The following is a 22,602-nucleotide window of genomic DNA, read 5'->3' on the forward strand; positions in this document are numbered from 1 at the left end:
AAAACAGATAGCAAACACTTGATATAAACAGAAAAGATTACTGAAAGTCAGACGTGTCAAGGGGTGATGTTGGGTGGCTTTTGGTTTAGCATTCAGTGGGTACTAACCCTCTCTTTCTTTCTTTCTTTCTTTCTTTCTTTCTTTCTTTCTTTCTTTCTTTCTTTCTTTCTTTCTTTCCTAGGACGTGTAGTGGAAGTGGACAATGGTGGACTGAGAGATGTCAAAGAACTCAGGGCCCTTGAGAACCAAATCCACCAGTTCCTAGCTAGACAATCGCACCTGAGGAAACTTAGGGCTCGTCTGGTAAAAGAGACTTCTTCAGCATCTGAAATCGTTACAAGTCACCGTCATTCACTGTGCGACGGACTCATTTGGCCACATGAGTTTAACCCCTGCATCCATCTGAAGCAATGGTGACGAGAAGGGAATCGGGCTGTTTCAGCATTGCAGGCGGTGGCTAAAGGCTAGATCACCTTTGTTGGCTCAGGCAAGCATCGCCTTTCAGAGCTGTTTCGACCCTCTCCACTCCTCCGCCATGCTGGCAGTCTCTGGTGATGTATTTGTTATTGGGGATTCAAATACTTGCAACCTCAATATTTCTTGCCCTAAAAAGAAATCTTGTGCTTCTTGTTTTCGCGGTACTTGTGCACGAGATATTACGAGAAGAACACTGACATTCTTTGAGAAGCATAAGGGCAGGGCTGTTTGGACCAAAGTAATACACGCTGGAGTAAACAACATATGATATTGAGGTACTTAAAACAGATTTAGCAGCAATCATTCAAGCCACAAAAGAGAGGACCCCAGTGGTGAGAATCTTCATATCAGGTCCTCTCCCTCTAGCTAGAAGGTCTGATGAATACTATAAATGTCTCCTGGCATTAAATGACTGGCTGAGCATAATATGCAAGGGGCAAAGCATCAAGTTTGTGGGAAACTGGGATCTGTTCTACCAGAGACTGTGTTTTTTCAGGCAGAACAGTCACTGATCGAACAGATACGATGGCTGGGCCCTGTTCAAAAACATCTTGAAGGTAACCAGTCTCTCCTGACTACATAATTCTAATTCTAATGCTTTCCTTAATGCCTTGCTAGGATGTGATAATTCTATAATGACCTCATCTTTAGATGTGCAAAGTACAGGGTGGCCCACGAAAAAGTAGCCCACCTCCCTGGCGAAAAGAGGCGCCCTTCCATAAAGAAAGAACTTGAAATGCAAAAATCTTTTCTCACTCTTTACAGAAAGTGCTGAAAATGATTCTTTGTGGAATGAAATACCTGTCGCTCAGCTCGTCCTCACACGTCTGCACTACGTCTACACAGCTTTCGTGATGAGGGCAGTCAATCGGCGCGCCACTCTGGCAGGAAGGCGGGCTACTTTTACGTGGGCCACCCTGTATTAACACTATAATAATGAACCATAGTTTAAGTAATATACCCAAACAAAGCGTTATAAATACAAATAATTTAATTACCATTTCACCACAAGATGTGCACTGTATTAAAACTATAACTACAGATTGTGGATTAAGTAAAAAATCCACACAAAGTGGCATTTAGAACAATGTAGTTACCATTTCAAGCTGTTGTAACACTCTGATTCAGCTCTGCTCCTCTGAGACCTTAAATGTGGCCTTACTAAGTAACAGAGCACTAACCAGCAGGACTATATTAATAATCTTAGAAGTGATATGAAAATTGACTTTCTTACGTTAAATGAAATGTGGCTTAGCTCTGATGATGCTGCAGTTTTAATTGAAACAGCAGCTCTGAATTACAGCTTTACTCAAATAGCTTGAATCACAGCTTTAGCAAATCTTTACTCCAGCCAATTAAAGTGTCAATATGTCAACTTTGGTACGCTCGTGTCTTTTAAATATCTTGCAATTGTTATTCACAGTGTGTCCCAGTCACTCGTCCATTTATAGTCCTCCTAAATATAATATGTCCTTCATTGAGTAATTCTCAATCTTAGTATCTATAATAATAACTAACTGATAGATTTCTAATTGTTGGTGATTTTAACTTTCATGGCAATAACCTGAAAGCAAGAGATTTTTTGAAACTCCTGCACTTGTTTAATCTCATCCAGCACGTCAACTAACCCACAAATAAGAGAGGACACACACTTGATTTAGTCATTGCAAAGGATTTAAAGTAGACATGAAGCAGGTCATGGATATCGGATTATTGTTGAATCCTCAGGCACAAACACACATCACTGTGCTACCAAATAGCTGGAGTACAGATCATTAATTGAAAGCAAAAACAGAAGTCAATTGAAAAGGTCACTCAATTTTCACAATCCATCCATCCATTTTCTTAACACACCTATCCAGCAATTATCAGGTGAAATGCAGGAATAACACCTGTAGAGGGTGAGCATACACACAGACACACACAGACACACACAGACATACACACACACACACAGACACACACACACACACAGACACACACACAACAGACACACACACACACAGACACACACACACACACACACACACACACACACACACACACACACACACACACACACAGACACACACACACACACACACAGACACACACACACACACACACACACACACACAGACACACACACACACACAGACACACACACACACACACAGACACACACACAGACATACACACAGACACACACACACAACACACACACAGACACACACAGACACACACAGACACACACACACAGACAACACACACACAGACATACACACAGACACACACACACACACACACACACACACACACACACACACACACACACACACAGACACACACACACACACACACACAGAACACACACACACACACACACACAGACACACACACACAGACACACACAGACACACACACAGACACACACACAGACACACACACACACACACAGACACACACAGACACACAGACATACACACACACACAGACATACACACACACACACAGACACACAACAGACAGACAGACACACACACACACACACACACAGACATACACACAGACACGCACACACACACACACAGACACACACAGACACACACACACACGCACAACAGGGATAATTTAACATTGTGAATCCATGTAACCTGCATTGCATTTGAACGTGAACACAGAGAGAACATGTAAACTCCATGCTGGGAGCTTTCCTGAGCTCAAATCCCAGGTTCCTAACTGCATGCTCCGTCCCCCACTGTGCCTCAATGAAATCCATATCATATTGAATTCTGCTTCAAATTTTTAACAGATTTTGAAGATCGCCTTATATCTCTGTAACAAGCCCGAGGATCCAAAGCATTGCATTTTTTTTAAGTCTCTTGAACCCCCTAAACACGCCAAAACTGTCCCAGTAAGTAGACTGAATTGTGTTGCATGTTTGACCTCATCCTTATGTTCATGGGTATAAATAGTGGAGTGTTTAATGAATTCTGTCACTGCTTTATAAACTTATTAACTCTTTGAGTCTGTACACAATGAAAGGCACTTTATAAGGAAATAATGAAGGGTAACCACTTCTTATGACTTTTTAACATAACATTGAAGATGATAATTTCTAATTATATAACATTAATAATAAGCATTCAGGGGCAGGTTGCTTATAGCAGACATTTTGGTCCTTTCTCAGGTGTAACCTGTCACTCCACTAAGTCTTCAAACTGAGTATAAGGTTTTATTTTTCACAAGTCTTATTTCTTTGGTGTATCTTTGATGAGTTGTTATGACAAAGCTGTCTCATGACAGGAACTCTTAAAACACATTCCACAATTATTTATCCTTCCAATGTTTTTTAAATCAAAACACATTTCCATTTTCTGCGGTGGGCTGGCGGCCTGCCAGGGGTTTGTTTCCTGCCTTGCGCCCTGTGTTGGCTGGGATTGGCTCCAGCACACCCCGTGACCCTGTAGTTAGCATATAGAGGATTGGATAATGAATGAGTGGATGGATGGATGGATGGATGGATGAATTTACATGTACATGCTTGGCAAACGCTTTATTCAAAAGTGTCTTACAAAAGAGGTAAACATAATCGAGTAATTTTAGGCTAAGTCCTGTTTGTTCAGCAAGTTGGTTTCCACAAGTGAAAAGACGTAATGACTAATAAATTTACAATCAAAGCTTACTATGTCTAAAGCAATTAATCTTAATCGAACAACAAATTAACCAACAGTATAAAATATCACGACAATTTTTCCCAATCAATTAGACAGATATTCACAGAACAGATGGGTTTTCCGTTGCTTCATGAATACAATGAGATAGTCAGTAGTACGCAGTGTCCCATCGAGACAGGAGAGCAATGAGCATAAACTGGCATCATCCTGGTGGTATTCTTCATCGCCTAGCGGACGCTTTCTAATCTGTGACCGACACCGTTTCTCGCCCGTCCTTTTTCAGCAGCTATTCCGTCATCAATCGGCGCAGGTACTCGGTCTGGACTGGACGCCCTTGCACTGCTAAGCACACCCCGGTCCGCTCAGCCAATGTTGCAGCTGCCCGTCGGGTGCGCGCTTTCAGGTGAGCCTCAGGTGAGACGCGACAGAAGAGAACACTTTCAGTTTGACAGCGACAGATACAAATCAGCGACAGGACTCAAACTGATGCCAGCGAAGAATTGAAAATGCGGCTCGTCTTGGCACTGCTCGGTGCCCTGTTGCCCGGAGGTAAGGAGCGCTTCATTTTCAACATGTATTAGAATTAATCGGAAATTAAAGAAGGCGCGATGCTCGTTAAGGTGTCCGCTATCCACGGTGGCGCTGCTTAGTGTTATCTTTGTTCACCTACGTAGTCCGCCGTACGTTTTGCTGTAAAAGTGCGAATTGAAGAGTTAGTATTTATGTCCAGTTGCTCAGATCAGCTTCACGCACTGCTGCGTGGATTCAAGTTTTAATAAGAGGACTGATAAACCGACTTGCCCGGACATGATGGGGACCGTGCACGAATCGCGACCTTAAATGTAGTGGCATCGGGCTGGGCATCTTTCAAAGAGGTGGGAAGACGTTTGTCCCCCAGGAGCCACGTAAGGCCATCAGGGCAGTTTAGTGTTGTAGATGTGCCGTTTTTAGGGGTTTGTGACTATCTGGAAAATGTCTAAACTGTCGGACTTTAGCCAGTAGCATAGCTAGAGGTTTTGTCGCCAAGGGACTGTCTTTGAGTTTGTAGACCCAATTATAAAATAAAAAATAATACATAACATATAAAAAATGAAAACGACAAACATTTCAAAGTACTAATTGCAATTAGAATTTAATTACTGTTACTGTTTAATTATAATCTACACAATCCACAACTAGACCTGGCTTCACTTCTCGGGTCCTCCCTGTGTGGAGTTTGCATGTTCTCCCCATGTCTGGGTGGGTTTCCTCCCACAGTCCATAGACATGCAGGTTAGGTGCAGTGACGATTCTACATTGTCCCTATTGTGTGCCCTGCGGTGGGCTGGCGCCCTGCCCGGGGTTTGTTTCCTGCCTTGCACCCTGTGTTGGCTGGGATTGGCTTCAGCAGACCCCCGTGACGCTGTAGTTAGGATATAGCGGGTTGGATGATGGATGGATGGACAATCCACAACTATTCAAACAATAAATCTACAGTACTAATTTTCTTGCCTTTATGTTGGCAAAATCGTCAATGACATTATTGAAGACGATTTTGTTTGTCAGTTGTTGCTCTTTGGAAAATATGGGAAGGTTTCTTAAAAGCAAAATACTCATTGAAGATCTTAAGTTTTTTTTTATAACTTTCAGTTTGGAGAAACTTCTCTCACAGCTAACAATTCTAGCAGTAATTGTGAGGAAAATTCACAGAAATATTACGATATTTGAAACTGAATGTTGAGCCACAGACGCACCGTGACGTACCAGTAAGTTCCTTGTGTTGTTGTTGATTTTGTTCGGCCAAAGACCGATTTCTTCAAAGTTAACATTTTTTTGTTCATCAGACATTTCATCTATTGAAGATGCCTAAAGATGGCTTTAATTTGGAAAGTTATTCACCTGCAGTAATTGTGTTTCTTCACGACTGATGTACTTCAATAATACTTCTTCATTTTTTAATACTTCTTTCCTCACTTTTTTCTTTTTTTCTAAAAGCACCACCGCTCTTGTTTGTTTGCTGTATCATGAGATAGAGAGAATAATTCATTATTCTCATTTTAGATATCTTGAATTTAATTTTAACTCATCAGAATGTAAAGTGAAGGTTTTGTATTTAGGGAAATTCCTTTTCAGTGGAATCCAAATAGACAAGAACCATCCTGCTTCTAAAATGGTTAAAATACACCAAAGAGCTGAATGTGATGACTGACAGAGAGGAGGAGGAGGAGGAGGAGGAGAGGTTGGGAACATGCACTGAGAGCTCGTTGCTACACCCACCACACGCCAGACCACCTGGATTGGGACCCGAGTGCAGTGGGTGACACCCGAACAGTGTGAGTTTTTGACAATGGCTGGAGTGACAGGAGTAGCAAAATCACTGGTGTTGAGTGAACTCTTCAAAGTGTCTTTGTGGAAACCCAGTGTTCATGTGAGCATTTAAGTATTAATTTAACATTTTGAAGGGCATGAGGTGCTGGTCCTCTGTGAACAGCCCAGGCTTACAGAACAGAAATCAGCACTGATGACACAATATTTCTGGTTTTTCTGTCGCTGTTCACATTGCGATTATTCAGTGTAGGTGCCCAAATATTCACATCCAGTCACTCCAGAAGAGTCAGGCCTGATTTATGCTGCCAAAGTTAAATGACAATTCTTAGTGTCATTGTAACAACTGCACCATCACGTGGTCCAAGTTCATGGACAGACATTATTAAGTTCCATTGATGGGATTCAGTTGGACTCTGCTTTGTTTGACCTTTACTTTTGATGCCTCCCACGTGGTTCACTATTTAGTTCTGCTGCCCATTAGCTCCTGTAGACAGTATCTGAACCCAGGCCTGACCATTGTGTGTCTGTGTGGACCTGCCTGAGTATCGGCTCCTACTGTTTCAGTTTCAAGCCCTGTGGTGGTGTGGTGCCCTCCCCAGAGTTCATACTTGGATTATCTGAGCTCAGTTAAGTGTTGGATGGATGGATATTAGTATCTTAATGCAGAAATACACCATTTTATTGAAGATAAGCACTAGAGAATAGACACTGGTCAGGAGAAATCCATTTAGGGTTCAAAAGCTGTGTTGTTTTCATGCTGTTGCCACTTCTTTGTGCTCAAAAAGAGTGATGACTAAATACATTGTGAGTGACATGGGAGGTGTCCTCAGGTAACTTTGTTTTTGCTGCCGATGTTACTCTCTTGCTGGGTAGGGTTTAATTTGGCTATTGTTTCATGTTTTCTTGTTTCTTTGACACTCAGTTTGATTTTCATTTTTGTGTTGCAATGTATTAGTGTAGCAGCTGATGAGAATTACTTCGAGGTTCTGCTCACTGAGGCCTACACCAGTTGGTGTCACGATTTAAGAATCTTGAAAAAGGTAATTCTCAAATAATTTTTATCTAAAGCAACTTGTTTCTGATACTGGTGTTCAGTTTTTTTGTGAATATTTGTTTTATTTTTATTTTTTATCATTATTATTTACTGTGACATCAGTTCGTGGTATAATGTGAGAGCAACCCATGTGTGCTGTGGAAATAACAGTGTGGCACACCTTGGTCCGAACCTGAGAGGGACAAGTTCCTCAGGTGGCTGAGACTTGTCTGAGGAGGACAGGACTACCTGGAGAAGCTCCACGACGGCCATGTTGCAGACACAGCACTTGGAGCACTTCAGACACATCTACAGGCAGCTAGAGTCCATTTGCCTGGTGTGTGGTCACCAGTGAGACTTACAGGGCTGGTAGAGAGTGGGCATACGAGTTGACTCGGGGCAGACTGGTGTGGGCTAAAGGATGAAGCAGCTGGGAGATGCCACCAAAGTGCTCACTAACTGCCATATCTGTGAATGCTGATCTCGGAGATGATAATGTGTTTGTGGTTAGTAGATGTGTTTAGTAGGTCCTACATGCCTTGAAATGTCTTTGGTTACAAAAAGAGTGCCACTCCAGAAAAAAGGCTGGGAAACATCTATACTAGATAGCAAACCCATAACGAGCGAGACTGGGAGACTGACCTAGGTTGGAAATGAAAGAAAGGGTCAAAGCTGAGAGATCGAGTGCACATAGTAACAATAAAGTCAATTTGTGAGACAATGTCAAAGTCAAAAATGTGGAAAGCAATGAGAACTACCATTAGATCAAAGTAGGAAAAAGCAGAACAAGAACAGAAAAAGGGTTTATGGGTTAGCCAACTTAGATGGTGACCTTGTGCATCAGGAGAACCTTTGGACCCATTAGGATGATGACCTCAATGACTCTACCCCTAACGGTGGCTTTGGGGGTTAATCACTGAAATAGCGATGGAAATGATTAAAAAAAATCGATAAAAATCTAAACTACATGGCAATGCCAGGAACAAACACGAGAACTGAATTATTTTTCTTCAAAAACCCCAAACGGAATTTCACAAAGCATAGGAACTTAATATGAAATGAACCAAAAAATGAAATGCATCGTCCTTCACAGTGTTACTGTTCAGCGTTGTTCTGAAAATCCACCCAGGACGTGTGATGTATGACATCAGTGGAGTGACGGTTGGCAAGAGCATTTTTAAATAATCCATGATTGGATAAAGCTTAATGTTGGTGTTTGATTTTATTTATTGTTATTTTTCCCAAGTTTAAGAACTTATTTTTTTTTGTCCTAAGATCTACACTTTTGAAATAAACTTTTAAACTTGACATAAGAGATGTTTCAGTTAAAGCTTGAATAACGGACTTTGTCTCATCACTTGGTCGTTTTCATTAAAAGTTTTATTGCCTTTTTCTCATTCAGTCCACTACACAAATGCAAGGACCGTAGGGCTGCAGTGATGAGGACAGATGGAACAGGCGGAATCTTTAAAGTTCAAGAGGAGACGCAGTCAAAGTTTTCGAAAATTGTGAATGCAAGTAGCTGGGTGGATGGTAGCAGTTGCTTTAAAATGAACGCAGGGGCCACAGAAGGATGCTTGCTGGGTTTTGAACTCCACACGTGCGCCAACACAAACAGCGGCAGGTCAACCTTATTGAGTGACCAGGTCAGCTCATTCTTATATTGCGATTGTAAATAACTGGACATTTTTTCTGAGTTAGAATGTCCAGTAGAGGTGTCCAGTCTCTTTTTTCATGTGGTGCAGGAATATAACACAAGGTCACCTGATCATAAGAAGAAAATTGTGAAGGGTGAATGAAACTTGACAGCCTTTCAATCAAAATGAGGGGAGCACAAGATCGGGGCTGAGGCTGATTTACAAGGTGCTTTATATGCAGAGTGAGCCAAAAAGGCAGCCAGCTAGACCTCTTGGTTGTTTCGGGGCAGGCACATCGGTCTTCTGGGACACTCGCATGTGACTGCAGCCTTTTGTTTCGTTTCACCTCAGGACAAAATGAACCTCCACCTGAACTTTTTATCTTTATTTCACTGTAAATCGCCACCAGCTGAAATCTGTTAAGAATCAAAAGAATGTGAACATGCTGGTTTATCACCTTGAAGCTGCTGAGAAAAGAACAGAAGGAGTTGCTTTTGCGGGTGCAAAATTTCTGGCAGACAGTCTGAACATGACATGGTTTGAGTATTTCACATTACAGTTAAAAAGCTGAATAATTGCCTAATGTCACACAAAACAGATCACCACATTACAAACAAAAAAGCAAAAGTTCAGCCTTAATTTGAGTAAGTGAACAATAGAAGGAGAAATGCAGATAAGCTTGAAGGGCATGCAACACCTCAGCGTCTCTTCATTAAACTTGTTCATTAAATCAGTCTTCATAAATTGGAGCAGAGACGCACTGCTTTGTGCCATCTTTACAAATTGGCTGCCAGCGTTTCATAACTGTGGACATACAGTACATTCTGTGATGTCTTAATGTTGTTTGGAAGTCTAGTCCAACACTTCTGAAAAAAAAAATAACATTTAAAGTGCATTATTTAGTGAAAATGTGCTTGGAATTTGCATTTCAACAGATGTATAAATTCTGAAACTGCAATGCTTGACCTTCATTTGGACATCAAGAACTGGATGGATGGAGCCCCAGAACACCAGCTATGTGGCCATCTTAAATTCACATTCACAGGAGTTGACATCTGTGGAGAGGCAGCACAATGGAGGAAATGTGTCACAAAACAGAGGGGTATCGTGCCATTAACAGCCAAAGCAGTTTTACAGTTTTGAAGCAGTAAAAAAAAAGATTTCCTACCATTGCCTTTATTGTTTCCAAATAAATCGCCATATAAGAAATGTCCCTTACTGCAAACTATACATTCTGCATTCCTAGGTGAAGTGCAGGAATTATAATATGTCCCCAAATTATAGCACCAAAAATTTGAAAATTCAAAAATGTATTTAAAACTCCTTGGTGGCAGGGCCCTGGGGGTGGATGAGATACGCCCGGAGTTCCTTAAGGCTCTGGATGTTGTAGGACTGTCTTGGTTGACACGTCTCTGCAACATCGCATGGACATCGGGGACAGTGCCTCTGGATTGGCAGACCGGGTGGTGGTCCCCCTCTTTAAAAAGGAGGACCGGAGGGTGTGTTCCAACTACAGAGGGATCACACTCCTCAGCCTCCCTGGAAAAGTCTATTTGTGGGTTCTGGAGAGGAGGGTCCATCGGATAGTCGTCCCTCGGATTCAGGAGGAACAGTGTGGTTTTCGTCCTGGTCACGGAACAGTGGACCAGCTCTTCACCCTTAGCCCTGGAGGGTGCATGGGAGTTTGCCCAACCGGTCTACATGTGTTTTGTGGACTTGGAAAAGGCGTTCGACCGTGTCCCTCGGGGAATCCTGTGCGGGGTGCTCCGGGTGTGGGGTACCGGACCCCCTGATAAGAGCTGTTCGGTCCCTGTACAACCGGTGTCAGAGCTTGGTCCGCATTGCCGGCAGTAAGTCGACCCCGTTTCCAGTGAGAGTTGGACTCCGCCAGGGCTGCCCTTTGTCACCGATTGTGTTCATAACTTTTATGGACAGAATTTCTAGGCACAGCCAGGGTGTTGAAGGGGTCCGGTTTGGTGGACTCAGGATTGGGTCACTGCTTTTTGCAGATGATGTTGTCCTGTTTGCTTCATCAGGCTGTGATCTTCACCTCTCTCTGGATCGGTTCGCAGCTGCTGGGATGAGAATCAGCACCTCCAAATCCGAGAGCATGGTCCTCAGCAGGGAAAGGGTGGAGTGCCCTCTCGAGATCCTGCCCCAAGTGGAGGAGTTCAAGTATCTCGGGGTCTTGTTCACGAGTGAGGGAAGAATGGAGCGTGAGATCAACAGGAGGATCGGTGCGGCGTCCACAGTGATGCGGGCTCTGCATCGGTCTGTCGTGGTGAAAAAGGAGCTGAGCAGTAAGGCAAAGCTCTCAATTTACCAGTCGATCTACGCTCCTACCCTCACCTATGGTCATGAGCTATGGGTAGTGGATGGAAAAATATTTTTTAGGTACCTGATGAAGATTTGTACCACTGTGCAAAATAGTTTAGGTGTATTATCTATACCCACACACACGCACATTTAGACATGTATTCATATACCCACTGCAGGAAGTAACTTTGCATTTCTGTGCCAAGTCCTAATAATGTCCCCCAGGGCACTTGAGTAATAAAGTGCAGGTGTGCCCAGTAAATAAAGTCCACCAGAGGGGAGAAATTTTAGAGTGAAACACGTGCAAAATGTGGTGCCAGTGGCTTCAACAGTGTGGTGTTGCATACTAGACTAGCAGACATCCAGCTTTATGGATTAGATGTCCAGTTTGCGATTTCAGGATTGATTTAAAAAAATAAATAAACTGGGAACAAACAGCTTGTTTCATTCACATTTGAGTCCAATTAAAAACGGAAGCTGGTTGAGATGAAGACCTGCAGCTACAGGGTGGCCAGGCCTAATCTTGAGAACCATTCAAATAACTTGAAAATCATGACCTTCACACCGTCAGGTGTGCCCCTGCTCTGTGCCCAATGCTACATCTTCTTTTAATCTTTGATCTTCCTTATTCACCCACTCATATCTGCAGACACAAATCGTCATTAAAGTCCTAGTTGATTTAATTTGCATTGTCTGCTAATTGTCTTGACTATGCCATGTGATACAGGCATTCACTGTCTGATAATACATTTTTTGTGATGATGCCTCCTGTTGTCTTCTTGTGCTGGATGGTGTCAGAGAATTGAATCTCCTTGGGTGCAAATATATGACTCAAATTCTTTTTTCTCTCTAGTTTTAGGTTTACTCTGCAATGACTGCTCATCAGACTCCTGGGATTCTTGTCAAATCGTCAACTGCCCTGTCTACAGTCGAGCGTGCACAACAGTTCATCAAAGCCAGAATTTAGGTACAGTCAAAGACGTGAGGTCTGTGAGCTCCACACGAACATAAGCCAGGTTGTACATCAAAATGTGGGGTGAATTTTTTTTTTTTATTGGAAGCTGCTTCTTCTCTTTTTTGCATCACTAAACAAATCTTGTAGTGGCTGTAGGGTAGGTTGTCACCCATCAGGCAGGCCAGGGTCTGCAGCACAGTACGCCTACACATCACTTCATTTGCATGGATTCAGCGTAATGCTCGGCATTTGGCAAATTCAAGTTTCGGTTGTTGGAGTTTTACAAAATATTTTTATTCTGCGGTTGATTGAATCTGTGCATGCGAATCTTACAGATACAAAGAGCTAGCTGTATAGAAAATGAAAAGTTTTTTACAACAAAGTACTAAAATAAGAGAATAAATCAGATCTCCTTGACACCTCTTCCTGTCTGCTCTTTCTACCTAATTCTTCACTCTTGTGCTTCTCTTTTCCTTGCTGCCAGCTGAACCCTTGTCCATTCTCCACCTGAATCTGTGTTTATTGGACTAATGGTCACTGGTCTGTTTTAAGTCCTCTCCAGTCATTTCATATGTCCTCTGAGACACAAAGACCTACGGTCATCTGTTCACTGTTATCCCTTCTACCCTGCAGGGTCTTCAATAGCACACCCTGCTTCCGCCAGTAACAAGGGAGGGAGATGCAGAAACCTTTGTTGTGCTTTTCTCACTGTCCTTCCATTACACTCACGTCACTGAAATAATTTAACAGGCCCTCTTGACTGTGTCCATTTCTGGCATCCCTTCTGGGAATTCATCCGAAACATTCTGACACAGGCCCTGACCACAGTGGGCTATAGGGGGCACTGGTGGTTCATTCTTGAACCCAAATGACAACCAAAAAGAGAAGAACTGACAAAACAAAAACCTAATTACCCCTCCTATACTTGGTCACTTCTAGCGTCCTTCTCTTGTCCACCCATTTAGCAGTGGCTTCTTCCCATCTCTAAAGCCCCCTGTAAAATGACTGCTGCAAACCTTCCAGTTAAGCCTTCACAAATGTTCCCTGGCCAGCGCTCAAAGATCTGCAGGTACCTATGAGAAGCTTCCCCTAGCGGCAGTTGGTTTCTCTGCCGACTTCTCATACCGCACTGTGTGATTGGGGAGAGCCAGACTGTCTTTCCTCCCTAACCCTAACCCTATGAATCCAACTCCCAGTGTGCTCTAGTGGCAAACTGCTTGTTACTTGTTTCGCTTTCACACCACAATTACGTTTACATCTCCGAGTATAAAGTGACTCTGAGCAGCATGCATGACAGTTTAATTATGGCAGCCATTAGCTATGTTACTTAAAGAATAAGACAGTTTATATTCTAAATTGTATTACACTTTAGTGATGATAAAAGGTTATTTTTTAATTCTGAAAACCTTTTTGAACAACGCTTTGCTTGAAAATGTTAGTCCTTTCTTTAACACATTGCTGTGCTTCTTGTCTTTTTAGCTGGAAACATCAGCTCTTCAATATGGAGGTCGTGCACTGATTCAAAGACGTGCTACGAGTCTTTCTCTTTCAATAATGGATACGAGAGCATGACAAAATCATCAGAGTGCTGCAGCTCGGATCTTTGCAATACTGGCGAGCCTTCAGGTAAGGGCAGAAAGAGGAGTTGGGCCTCATCTGGTGTATCAATGAAATGTTTTATGTGGCTGCCTAATAATTTAAGGAGTCCAGAGAAGAGCTTACGTACTGTGTGGCTCGTTGTATAAAAGTGCACACCAGGCAGATTTTAGATACTGTTGGGTCAGTTCTGGGTTCAATGGTCAACAAGGAAGACAGAAAACAACAAATCGGCAAGATCATAAGATGAACAGAACACACTAGCCTTCAGTAGCCTGCAAGCTACCAGGCGATCTTAAGACAAACTAACAGTAGAAAAGAGTGTAACCTTAGTCCAGACGTTTGAAACAAATGACAATGCCCAGCTGTAAGAACACGTTGTGATGGTGGCTCCCCTGACTATACCAGAGATGTACACACTCAGAAACACAAGTAAGACATTGGGTCAGTGAAATAAGGGAGTCGGGGTTGTCAGGCGCTTTTGATAGATACAGATACAGGACGGACAAGCCAGGCTACATATCTTTTGTGGACTTGGAAAAGGCAAACGATTGTTTCCTTTGTGGTGTCCTGTGTTTGGGTGCAGGTTTTGGGACTGGGCATGCTGTTTTGGGCTATTTGATCCGTGTACAGCTGGTGTGAAAGTGTGGTTCACATTGCTAGCAGTAAGTCTGACTTGTTTCTGGTAGGTGTGGGACTCTGCAAGGGCTGCCCTTTGTCATCGATTCTCTTAAAAAAAATTTATGGACAGAATTTGTAGGTGCAGTCAAATAGTGGGGGACCAGTTTGGTGGCCACAGAATCGCAGCTCTGCTTTTTGTGGATGTGGTCCTACTGGTTTCATCAGATTGTGACCATTGACACACACTGGAGTGATTTACAGCTGAGTGTGAAGCAGCCAGGATGAAGATCAGCACCTCCAAATCCATAGTCATTGTTCTCAGTTCACGAGTGAGGGAAGAAGGGAGCCAAGGATCAACGTCGAATTAAAGTAGTGTCAGCAGATATGTGGGCATTGTACTGGTGAGTCGTGGTGAAAGGAGAAATGGGATGAAAGACGAAGCTCTCCATTTACCAGTCAATCTACATTTCTACCCTCAATGTGTGCATTAGCTTTGAATAGTGACCAAAAGAACTAGATCGTAAATACAAGCAGCAGAAATGAGTTTCTTTCGCATCGTGTCTGAGCTCAGCCTTAGAGAGAGGATGAGAAGCATAGACATTTGAGAAGGTCAAAGAAGAGCCATTGCTTCTCTGCATGAAAGAAACCAGTTGAGGTGGTTCAAGAATCTGATTACAATGCCTTCTGTACAACTCCCTGGGGAGGTGTTTCAGGCATGTGTGACAATGCGGGTTCTACTTCGTGCTCCCATCTTCCTTCTGGGAACTCTGAACCCGATACCATCGGTAATGTCACTGATAAACTGGACAGTGAGGCACAACCAAGCAAGGGGAAGGTGCAAAAAGTGCAAAGTGCTCTTATTTTAAAAATCAATAAACTCAAAGTGTCCAAATTCAAGTAAAGTGCAGTGCTTCAAAAATAAATAATCCGATAAAATGAGTGAACTAGTGGAGGTTAAAAACACAATGAAGAAATCCTTTTACAAACAACAAAGTTAAAAAAACGGCTGTAAGTAGTCTTTTAAAACACAAAGCCCGGTGCACCCTTCTTTAACACTTCCGGACCCCGCAACATTGGAGTCGCCCTACCAGCATATGCAGCTCCTTCAATACTGGTCTGGTAGCCCTCTGATCCCTGGCTACGTTGGGCTCCAGCCAGATCGAGACTTGGGTTTCTTCCCCAGCGGCCAGGGAGCTCATGCTGGGGCTCAACACGCCCAAAACCTCCACGATTCTGCTCCTTTAGATGGCCAGTCGTCTCCACTGCCGGTCAATCCAGCTGCTCCCGATTGCTCAGATATAGCGACCGCTTCAATCTGCCCCTTCCGAGAGTTGGCCAAACTCCTCTGGGGCTCTCCTACCAGCTGCCCACATCTCCAGCCTTCCTCTCCCTTAAGCTCCATCCTTCTCTCCTATCTTTTTTTCCCCACTAGCCACCTCACCCTTCTATTATATGATCCAGGGATGAGGATCAAGTATGACAGCTCCTGGCAACAATTATGGATGCGGATGACTCCTCACCTGTGCACTTAAGCACATCACGAATCACCCTGGAAGCCACTTCGGCTACACTACCATGACCCAACTCTAAGCCACGAGTGTGGCGACTATTTAAAAAGTGGCCTTTTTAACTTGAGCTGTGGACCCGCTACACCACAGCATGTCCAACTGTAAGGAGACCCCAGGGAAGACCCAGGACACACTGGAACGATTAGATCTTTTGCTTGACCTGGGAATGCCTTGGCATCCCCTGGACGATTTGGAGGAGGTGGCAGGGAAAAGGGTTCTCTGGGCATCATAGCTTAGACTGCCGTCCCCATTCCACAAATCTGGATAAGCAGCAGAAAATGGACGATTAGATATTGTATACAGTAGTTATATTAAATATAAATGTCAATTCTAAATGATATGATTATGTGCATCATGCTATACAGTTCTTCTGTATGGACAGCTGCACTACCCTGAAAGTGTCTTAAAGAATCAGAAACATTTTGGGCTGCCATGGCAACATGCTCTGGGTGTGAACTGAGATGCCATTTGAGTAATTTTTTTTTTCCCCGACTCTTGCTGACATTTTAAAATGCCAGGTGCGGCTCTCCACCTATCATTGTTCATAAATTTTTTTAATGAAGCCTCAAATTTCCATGTTGGCAGTGTGCCCAATTTGATGTTTTGTTTATTGCCAGCCAGTTTAGAGAGCAGGTGACTTTGTTGGCACTTCCATGTGATATTTCAGATATTTAAGACTTGTTTTCAAGCAGTAAGAGGGTCTTCCATGACACTCTAAGGGTGTGAGGCATGTTCACTCAGCTGGTAGATGTGACTCTAACTTAATATGTGGAAGTGTTTAGGGTGTCAAGGGTGGCTGTGATGACTAACTAAAGTCCCATTTTCCTTTTCTTCTCTTTTCTCCCAGTTAACAAGTCTGCTAATGGCCTGGTGTGCTGTGCTGGTGTTCTCCCAAACTGCACACACACCGTCCAGTGCACTGGGACTGAGGACCACTGCTTCACAGCCTCACAACGTGAGTAAAATGACTGTCTCTGCTCCACAGCTGAGGAAACCAAAAATCTTTGTGTGATTGTCACATGCCAGACATGGTGTAGGATGTGCCACTTGACTTCCTGTCACAGTTACTGCCCACCAGTATTATTAGCATGTGACCTTCAGACCACCACTGACTGGCACCACAAATCCTGCACTAAGTTTATGTCCAATCCTAAGACCTCTAACTTTGCCATGTGAACTAGGGTGTTTCATTTTGTAAGGCAAAAAATAAAATGTAAAATTTTTGCAGGCTTTGCTTACGCCCCGTGTCTCAGTGATATAAAAGATATATATGCCAAATTTCAAGAAGATTTGATAATATTTAGAGGTTGCACACTATGATCAGTTTTGTAAAAGTAGGCAAAAAACATGATTTTTCAATGTTATTTACTTTTATTAGGAAAACTAGAAATCACAAACTTAAAATAATATTAAAACTAGACACTAAGATTAATAATTAGTATGCAAAATGTGTTATATTAATCAACTTTGAATGATGCAATCCCTTCTTTTGTTCGCTTGGTGACTACTTTTCTGTGATGCTTGACTACCCTCAACAAGAATTGTTTTTGTTGTTCGTCCCTGACCGATTTGTTAAACTTTTTCATCAGAGCAATTCCTCTTTCTGCGGTATCATTGACCACCTTAAGAGGGTTCACATGGCTTCTTAGAGAATCACTGCAGTATTCTGTCACGTCGTGGATCCCAAACAATTCAAAGAACGTCTTTGTTTTATTAGTAACAAAATGGCTCAGGTCTTTTCCTTCAAAAACTAGGTTTTTAGCCTCTAATCGTTTCATTTCCTTTTTCTTTGCAGGTTTGGTTTCTAAATTTGTAGTCATATTTTCCTTTTCAGCCTGAGTAATGCGTTTGTCCTAAAAAGCCAATCCTACATTTGTTTCTGACAGATACCAAAGGTGTCTCTTAGCAGCTGTGAGAGCGCTTTTTTTGACGTCTGCATCTGGGTAAGTGCTCAGAAGCTGTAGCATATCCAAATCATTCTTTGGAGCCCATCGACTTACAATTGCCTCGTGCCAAAAGCGAACATATATGAGGCTGACAAAATGTGCAACCCGTTTCATTCCTTTCAATTCTTGTTGAGGAATATTCAACTGTTTAGCGAAGAGGACAATTTTAAGTGCATATTTGAAAGAAATACATGAGAAGCCCATTAGTACAAAGCACTTCAATTTTAGAAATTTCACTAGTTTGAAATTAAAGTGATCCATGTGTGCAACCCCTAAATATTATCCAATCTTCTTGAAATTTGTCATATATATCTTTTACATCACTGAGACTCGGGGCGTAAGCAAAGTCATGTGAAAATCACATCTTTGGAAAAATTAAACACCCTAATCTGAGTCATTCGTAGAACAGACCAAATGATTTCTATTTTAATGGTTTTTGTACTTCAAACAAGATAAAGGGCTTGTGTGTGGGGACAAAGGGCAGGTTGAGTGATGCTATCTGTGGTGACATTCATCTGGAGGTTAATTAAAATGTACTTTGAAATGTAACTGAAGGTCTGCTAACAATGGACTACTTACTCTTTTTACCAAGATGGAGGGAGAGATGTCATTATGGGATGTTTATCAAAGAGTGTCTGTGACAACCCCCAGCTGGCCTCACCATATCTCTTTTCTGGCTCCAATGTGTTTTCTTGTTGTCAAGGAAATTACTGCAATAATCTGAGTAAGTGAATCTGTTCTATGATATAAAAAAGTATAAAGCTATCAGCCATCTTAATGGGGTCAGGGGATCTGGGGTTCAAGATGAACTTGTAGCTCACAAGATGTTTCATGGAAGGTAGACCTCTAGTTGAAGGTGAATAACACTAGCTGGAATTCTGTGTGATGATTTCTAGGATATCACAAAATAATTTAATTCGTCGCTGACTGGATGTCATTTCAGTTGGTGGCAGTCAGTTACCTGGCATCCAAACCTAGGTGGACTATTTGCCCGTGGCATGATGATGGTGAACACTGTCATGGCATTTTGTGTTTCCATATAAATGTCAAAGGATTTGAACAAATAGCGTGTGCCATTGCAGACAATCAGACACCTGGAATTATTGAAGCTGTCTAGGGGTAAAAGAAACACGTTGAAACATCTTTTGTAGAAAAGGAAGGCCATGGTAACAATGTCATGCAGTGGATACAGGATAACAAAGATTTTAAAATGGAATCAGTGACAGAGCAGCTGCAGCAGGCCATGGTCTGCCAAATGCATTTCATCTCATCTCATCTCATGAAGGTTCTGAATATAGAATTGCCCACAATCAGGTTATATTCAACTGAAAGATGTCAGGAGCACACATACCAGTTTCATGTCTAAATTGTCACATGTGATGTCCCTGCTGGTCCATTAGTCATCTCAGTCCTGTCAGTAATTTGCTTATGAAGGTTCTGGAATGTCTCTAGGAGTTACTAGGTTGCTGGCCGCTGCTGTAGCACATTGTTCATACTGTAACTGCCAAACAGTGTTTGACGTTTTAATTTTTCTTTCAGACACAACGATACAGTGTTCCAATTGTACTCTTCAGAACTTGCTGTTATGTCCATCAGGTTCACCATCTTGCAACTCTTTATTCTTTACATGTACAGCGAATGTGTATCACTCAGAATCTCGTAAGTAAGCTTTGTCCCTCAATCACATGAAAAAAGAAAAAATCTTGTGAAAGATTCTACAAATTATAAAGGAAAAACAACAATTGTTGAACTTGTGCTTAATTTGTCTAAATTCAATTTTGTCTTTCTTTTTTGAATGTATATATTACAAATGACTATCATGTAAAATTGAGGTTGCTCTAAATGGGGACTGGGGATGATGTCCATATTGAATCTCTCTGCAAGTTACATCCATCAAAATACTGAGAAAGTGACCACTGGTTTAATTGTGACAAATAACCTGGAATTAGCAGTCAGAATTATGTGGCAGTAAAGAGGAAGCAACTGTGGATCACAAGGCCCATTCCCATGCAAATCTACTGTATATGTGGTGCCAAATTAGAATGGCTCATTAACTTGACGATGCAGAAAATGAACACAATGAGAGCCTGCTGTCTCCAAACAAGCAGTGACTGGTAGTAGGATTCAAATCTTGGGCACTGGAAATGTGAGGCAGCAGTGTGTGGTGCAAACCAGCATGACACTTTGTGCTGCAAAACTGTCATCAGAGTCATTCTGCAGAAAGAATTTGCTTTACTTGGGATCTTGCTGTAAATTACTTGATGAGGCAAACGCAGATGTGACATAAAGAGCAATAGTTTATTTCTTAATATTTTTAACAAAAAGAAATTCTTTGTTTCTTGTTTTCAGAAACTTCACCTTTTCACTATTTTTACACAACCTGCACAAGTTCTGCCACATGCAACAACACCAACTCATATTTTGATGGATACTACAAACAAATTCAGATTTCAGCGTGCTGCAGCCAAGGCACCTGTGACTTACAGAGACTCACTGGTGAGTTGATGTTTAATATTTTTTAGGTTTCTACTGTTTTCTTTATCATACACAAACTTTTCTTTTATGAATAAGATCTCAGACATAATGTATTACAGATGTTGTTATCACTTTTGGTATGGAGTAATTCACTTTTCTGTATCTTAGCTCCCTTGAGTTTGATGGACTCTGCAGTCTTGTGGCTAATGCATTGAATGCTGATCTATAAGAATAACAGTTCAGTTGTCTCCTCTGTACTTGGCATAACGTTCTTACCTTATCCAGGCTCAGTTATACAATTACAGTAGAACCCTGAAAATGTACAGTGAGGCGTCTGATGGCTCTGATGTCGTCTTTCACCTTCAATCAGTTTTAATGTAAACCTCTGACATAACAGAGCAGGAAAATCAAGATAGGTCACTCACAGTCCAGCACGTAAAGGAAAAAGACGTGCAAATGACTGCGAAATCCTCCAGATTTAGTGGTAAAAGAAACTGTGATCACTTAAATTCCTATTGAAAGCAATTTTATTTAAAATGACACTGAAGGACGTAAGAAACTGATTTTAAAGCTAAATGGTTGACAGGGAATGAGCATCCTGGAGTGCCAATGTTATTGTTGTTTGAGGAACAACTGAAATCCATCGATACCTAAATCAACTAAAATATAATGGTTATTATTGCAGAAATGGACACTAAAAAAGTACATTCTTTAATTGTTTGATTGCCAAAATCTATATATGGATAAGTGTGTGCTTTTAGTCATTGAACAAACTGAGTGAATATTTACAGCAAGCAAACTGCACACAGGTTTACTTTTTTAAGTACAGTACTCTGAATATGATGGTGGAGACTGAAATGCCAGAGATGAAGAGATGGTGGGGCACAAGGACAAAGAAAAAGGACCAGGAGATAAAATGTAAACCAAGAATACCAGTGAGGGTCAAAACTGGAAAGACAAATACATACGTAACTAAATCCAAAATGTAAACTAAATTTGAACATTTTGAAACACCTGGTCAAGAATTCGAGAAGAATCTTGAACCAGATAGTTATAAAGAAAAGCACTCACTGAGGGGAGCCGATTTTTAGGCAGAAACATGGAAAAGATCTAATACATGCCTTTGGCTTAAATAGTGTGACATGGATGACATCATGCTACACAGTTTCCTGGATATGTGACATCACACAAAATATATTTTGCACACATGCCCTTGTTCCTTATAGGGAACATTGTTGGGGAGGCGTATGTGTAGGCTAGTCGAGGAATGGGGGGTCAGGGAGTTTAGGACAGGCCAGGTTTAGATCTATACATGGAAGAACAAACAATGGTGTAGAAATAAAAATGTGTAGTAATGTAAATTCTAAGCAAACATTTAATTGTAGAAGGAGTAACACATTAAAATAGTTTGTCTTAATGCTAGACGTATCAAAAATAAGGTAAGTGAGTTGGAGTCGTATGTAGCAGAGCATAATTATGATATTATAGCAATAACAGAAACCTGGCTAAATAACAAAGATGGAGATGAGTGTAACATACAGGGATACACATTATTAGGAAGGACAGACAGAACAGAAAAGGAGGTGGGGTTGCTGTTTATGACAAGCAGAGTTTAAATGTAAGTCATCTTCAGTTGGATGATGAGCCCCATCTTAGTGAGGACATGTGGCTTCGCCTGGAAAATATTAGAGAAAGAGGTCTTATTGTAGGAGTGTGTTAGAGACCACCCAATTCAGACAGTAATTTCAACACACATCTTTATAGTAATATCAAAAAGGCAAGTTTACAGGGGGATATTATAGTCATGGGGGGCTTTAATTATCCAAATATTAACTGGGATAACCTTACAGATGGAGTTATTAGGAACAGTCAGCATGGGGTCAGAAGAGGGAGGTCGTGTTTTACTAACATGCTGGAATTCTACGAGGAGGCAACAAAAGGATACGATCAGAGTGGAGCTTATGATATTATTTATCTGGACTTTCAGAAAGCATTTCATAAGGTGCCACATGAGA

The 22,602-nt window shown here is 41.8% G+C and overlaps 1 protein-coding gene across 1 annotated transcript in view; it reads left to right on the forward strand.

The window, feature by feature from the left end:
• The first annotated feature begins 4,480 nt into the window (after positions 1-4,480).
• LOC120517567 overlaps positions 4,481-22,602 on the forward strand; it is a 92,378-nt gene continuing 74,256 nt past the window's right edge. Inside the window, exons 1-7 of the mRNA XM_039740006.1 lie at positions 4,481-4,682; positions 12,280-12,393; positions 13,861-14,007; positions 17,014-17,121; positions 18,705-18,836; positions 19,652-19,771; positions 20,462-20,608. Coding sequence (XP_039595940.1) covers positions 4,640-4,682; positions 12,280-12,393; positions 13,861-14,007; positions 17,014-17,121; positions 18,705-18,836; positions 19,652-19,771; positions 20,462-20,608 — 811 coding nt within the window. The 5' untranslated portion in view covers positions 4,481-4,639. The remainder of the gene's footprint in view (positions 4,683-12,279; positions 12,394-13,860; positions 14,008-17,013; positions 17,122-18,704; positions 18,837-19,651; positions 19,772-20,461; positions 20,609-22,602) is intronic.

The sequence above is a fragment of the Polypterus senegalus genome, chromosome 1 (genome assembly GCF_016835505.1).
Source record: "Polypterus senegalus isolate Bchr_013 chromosome 1, ASM1683550v1, whole genome shotgun sequence".
Lineage (NCBI taxonomy): Eukaryota > Metazoa > Chordata > Cladistia > Polypteriformes > Polypteridae > Polypterus > Polypterus senegalus.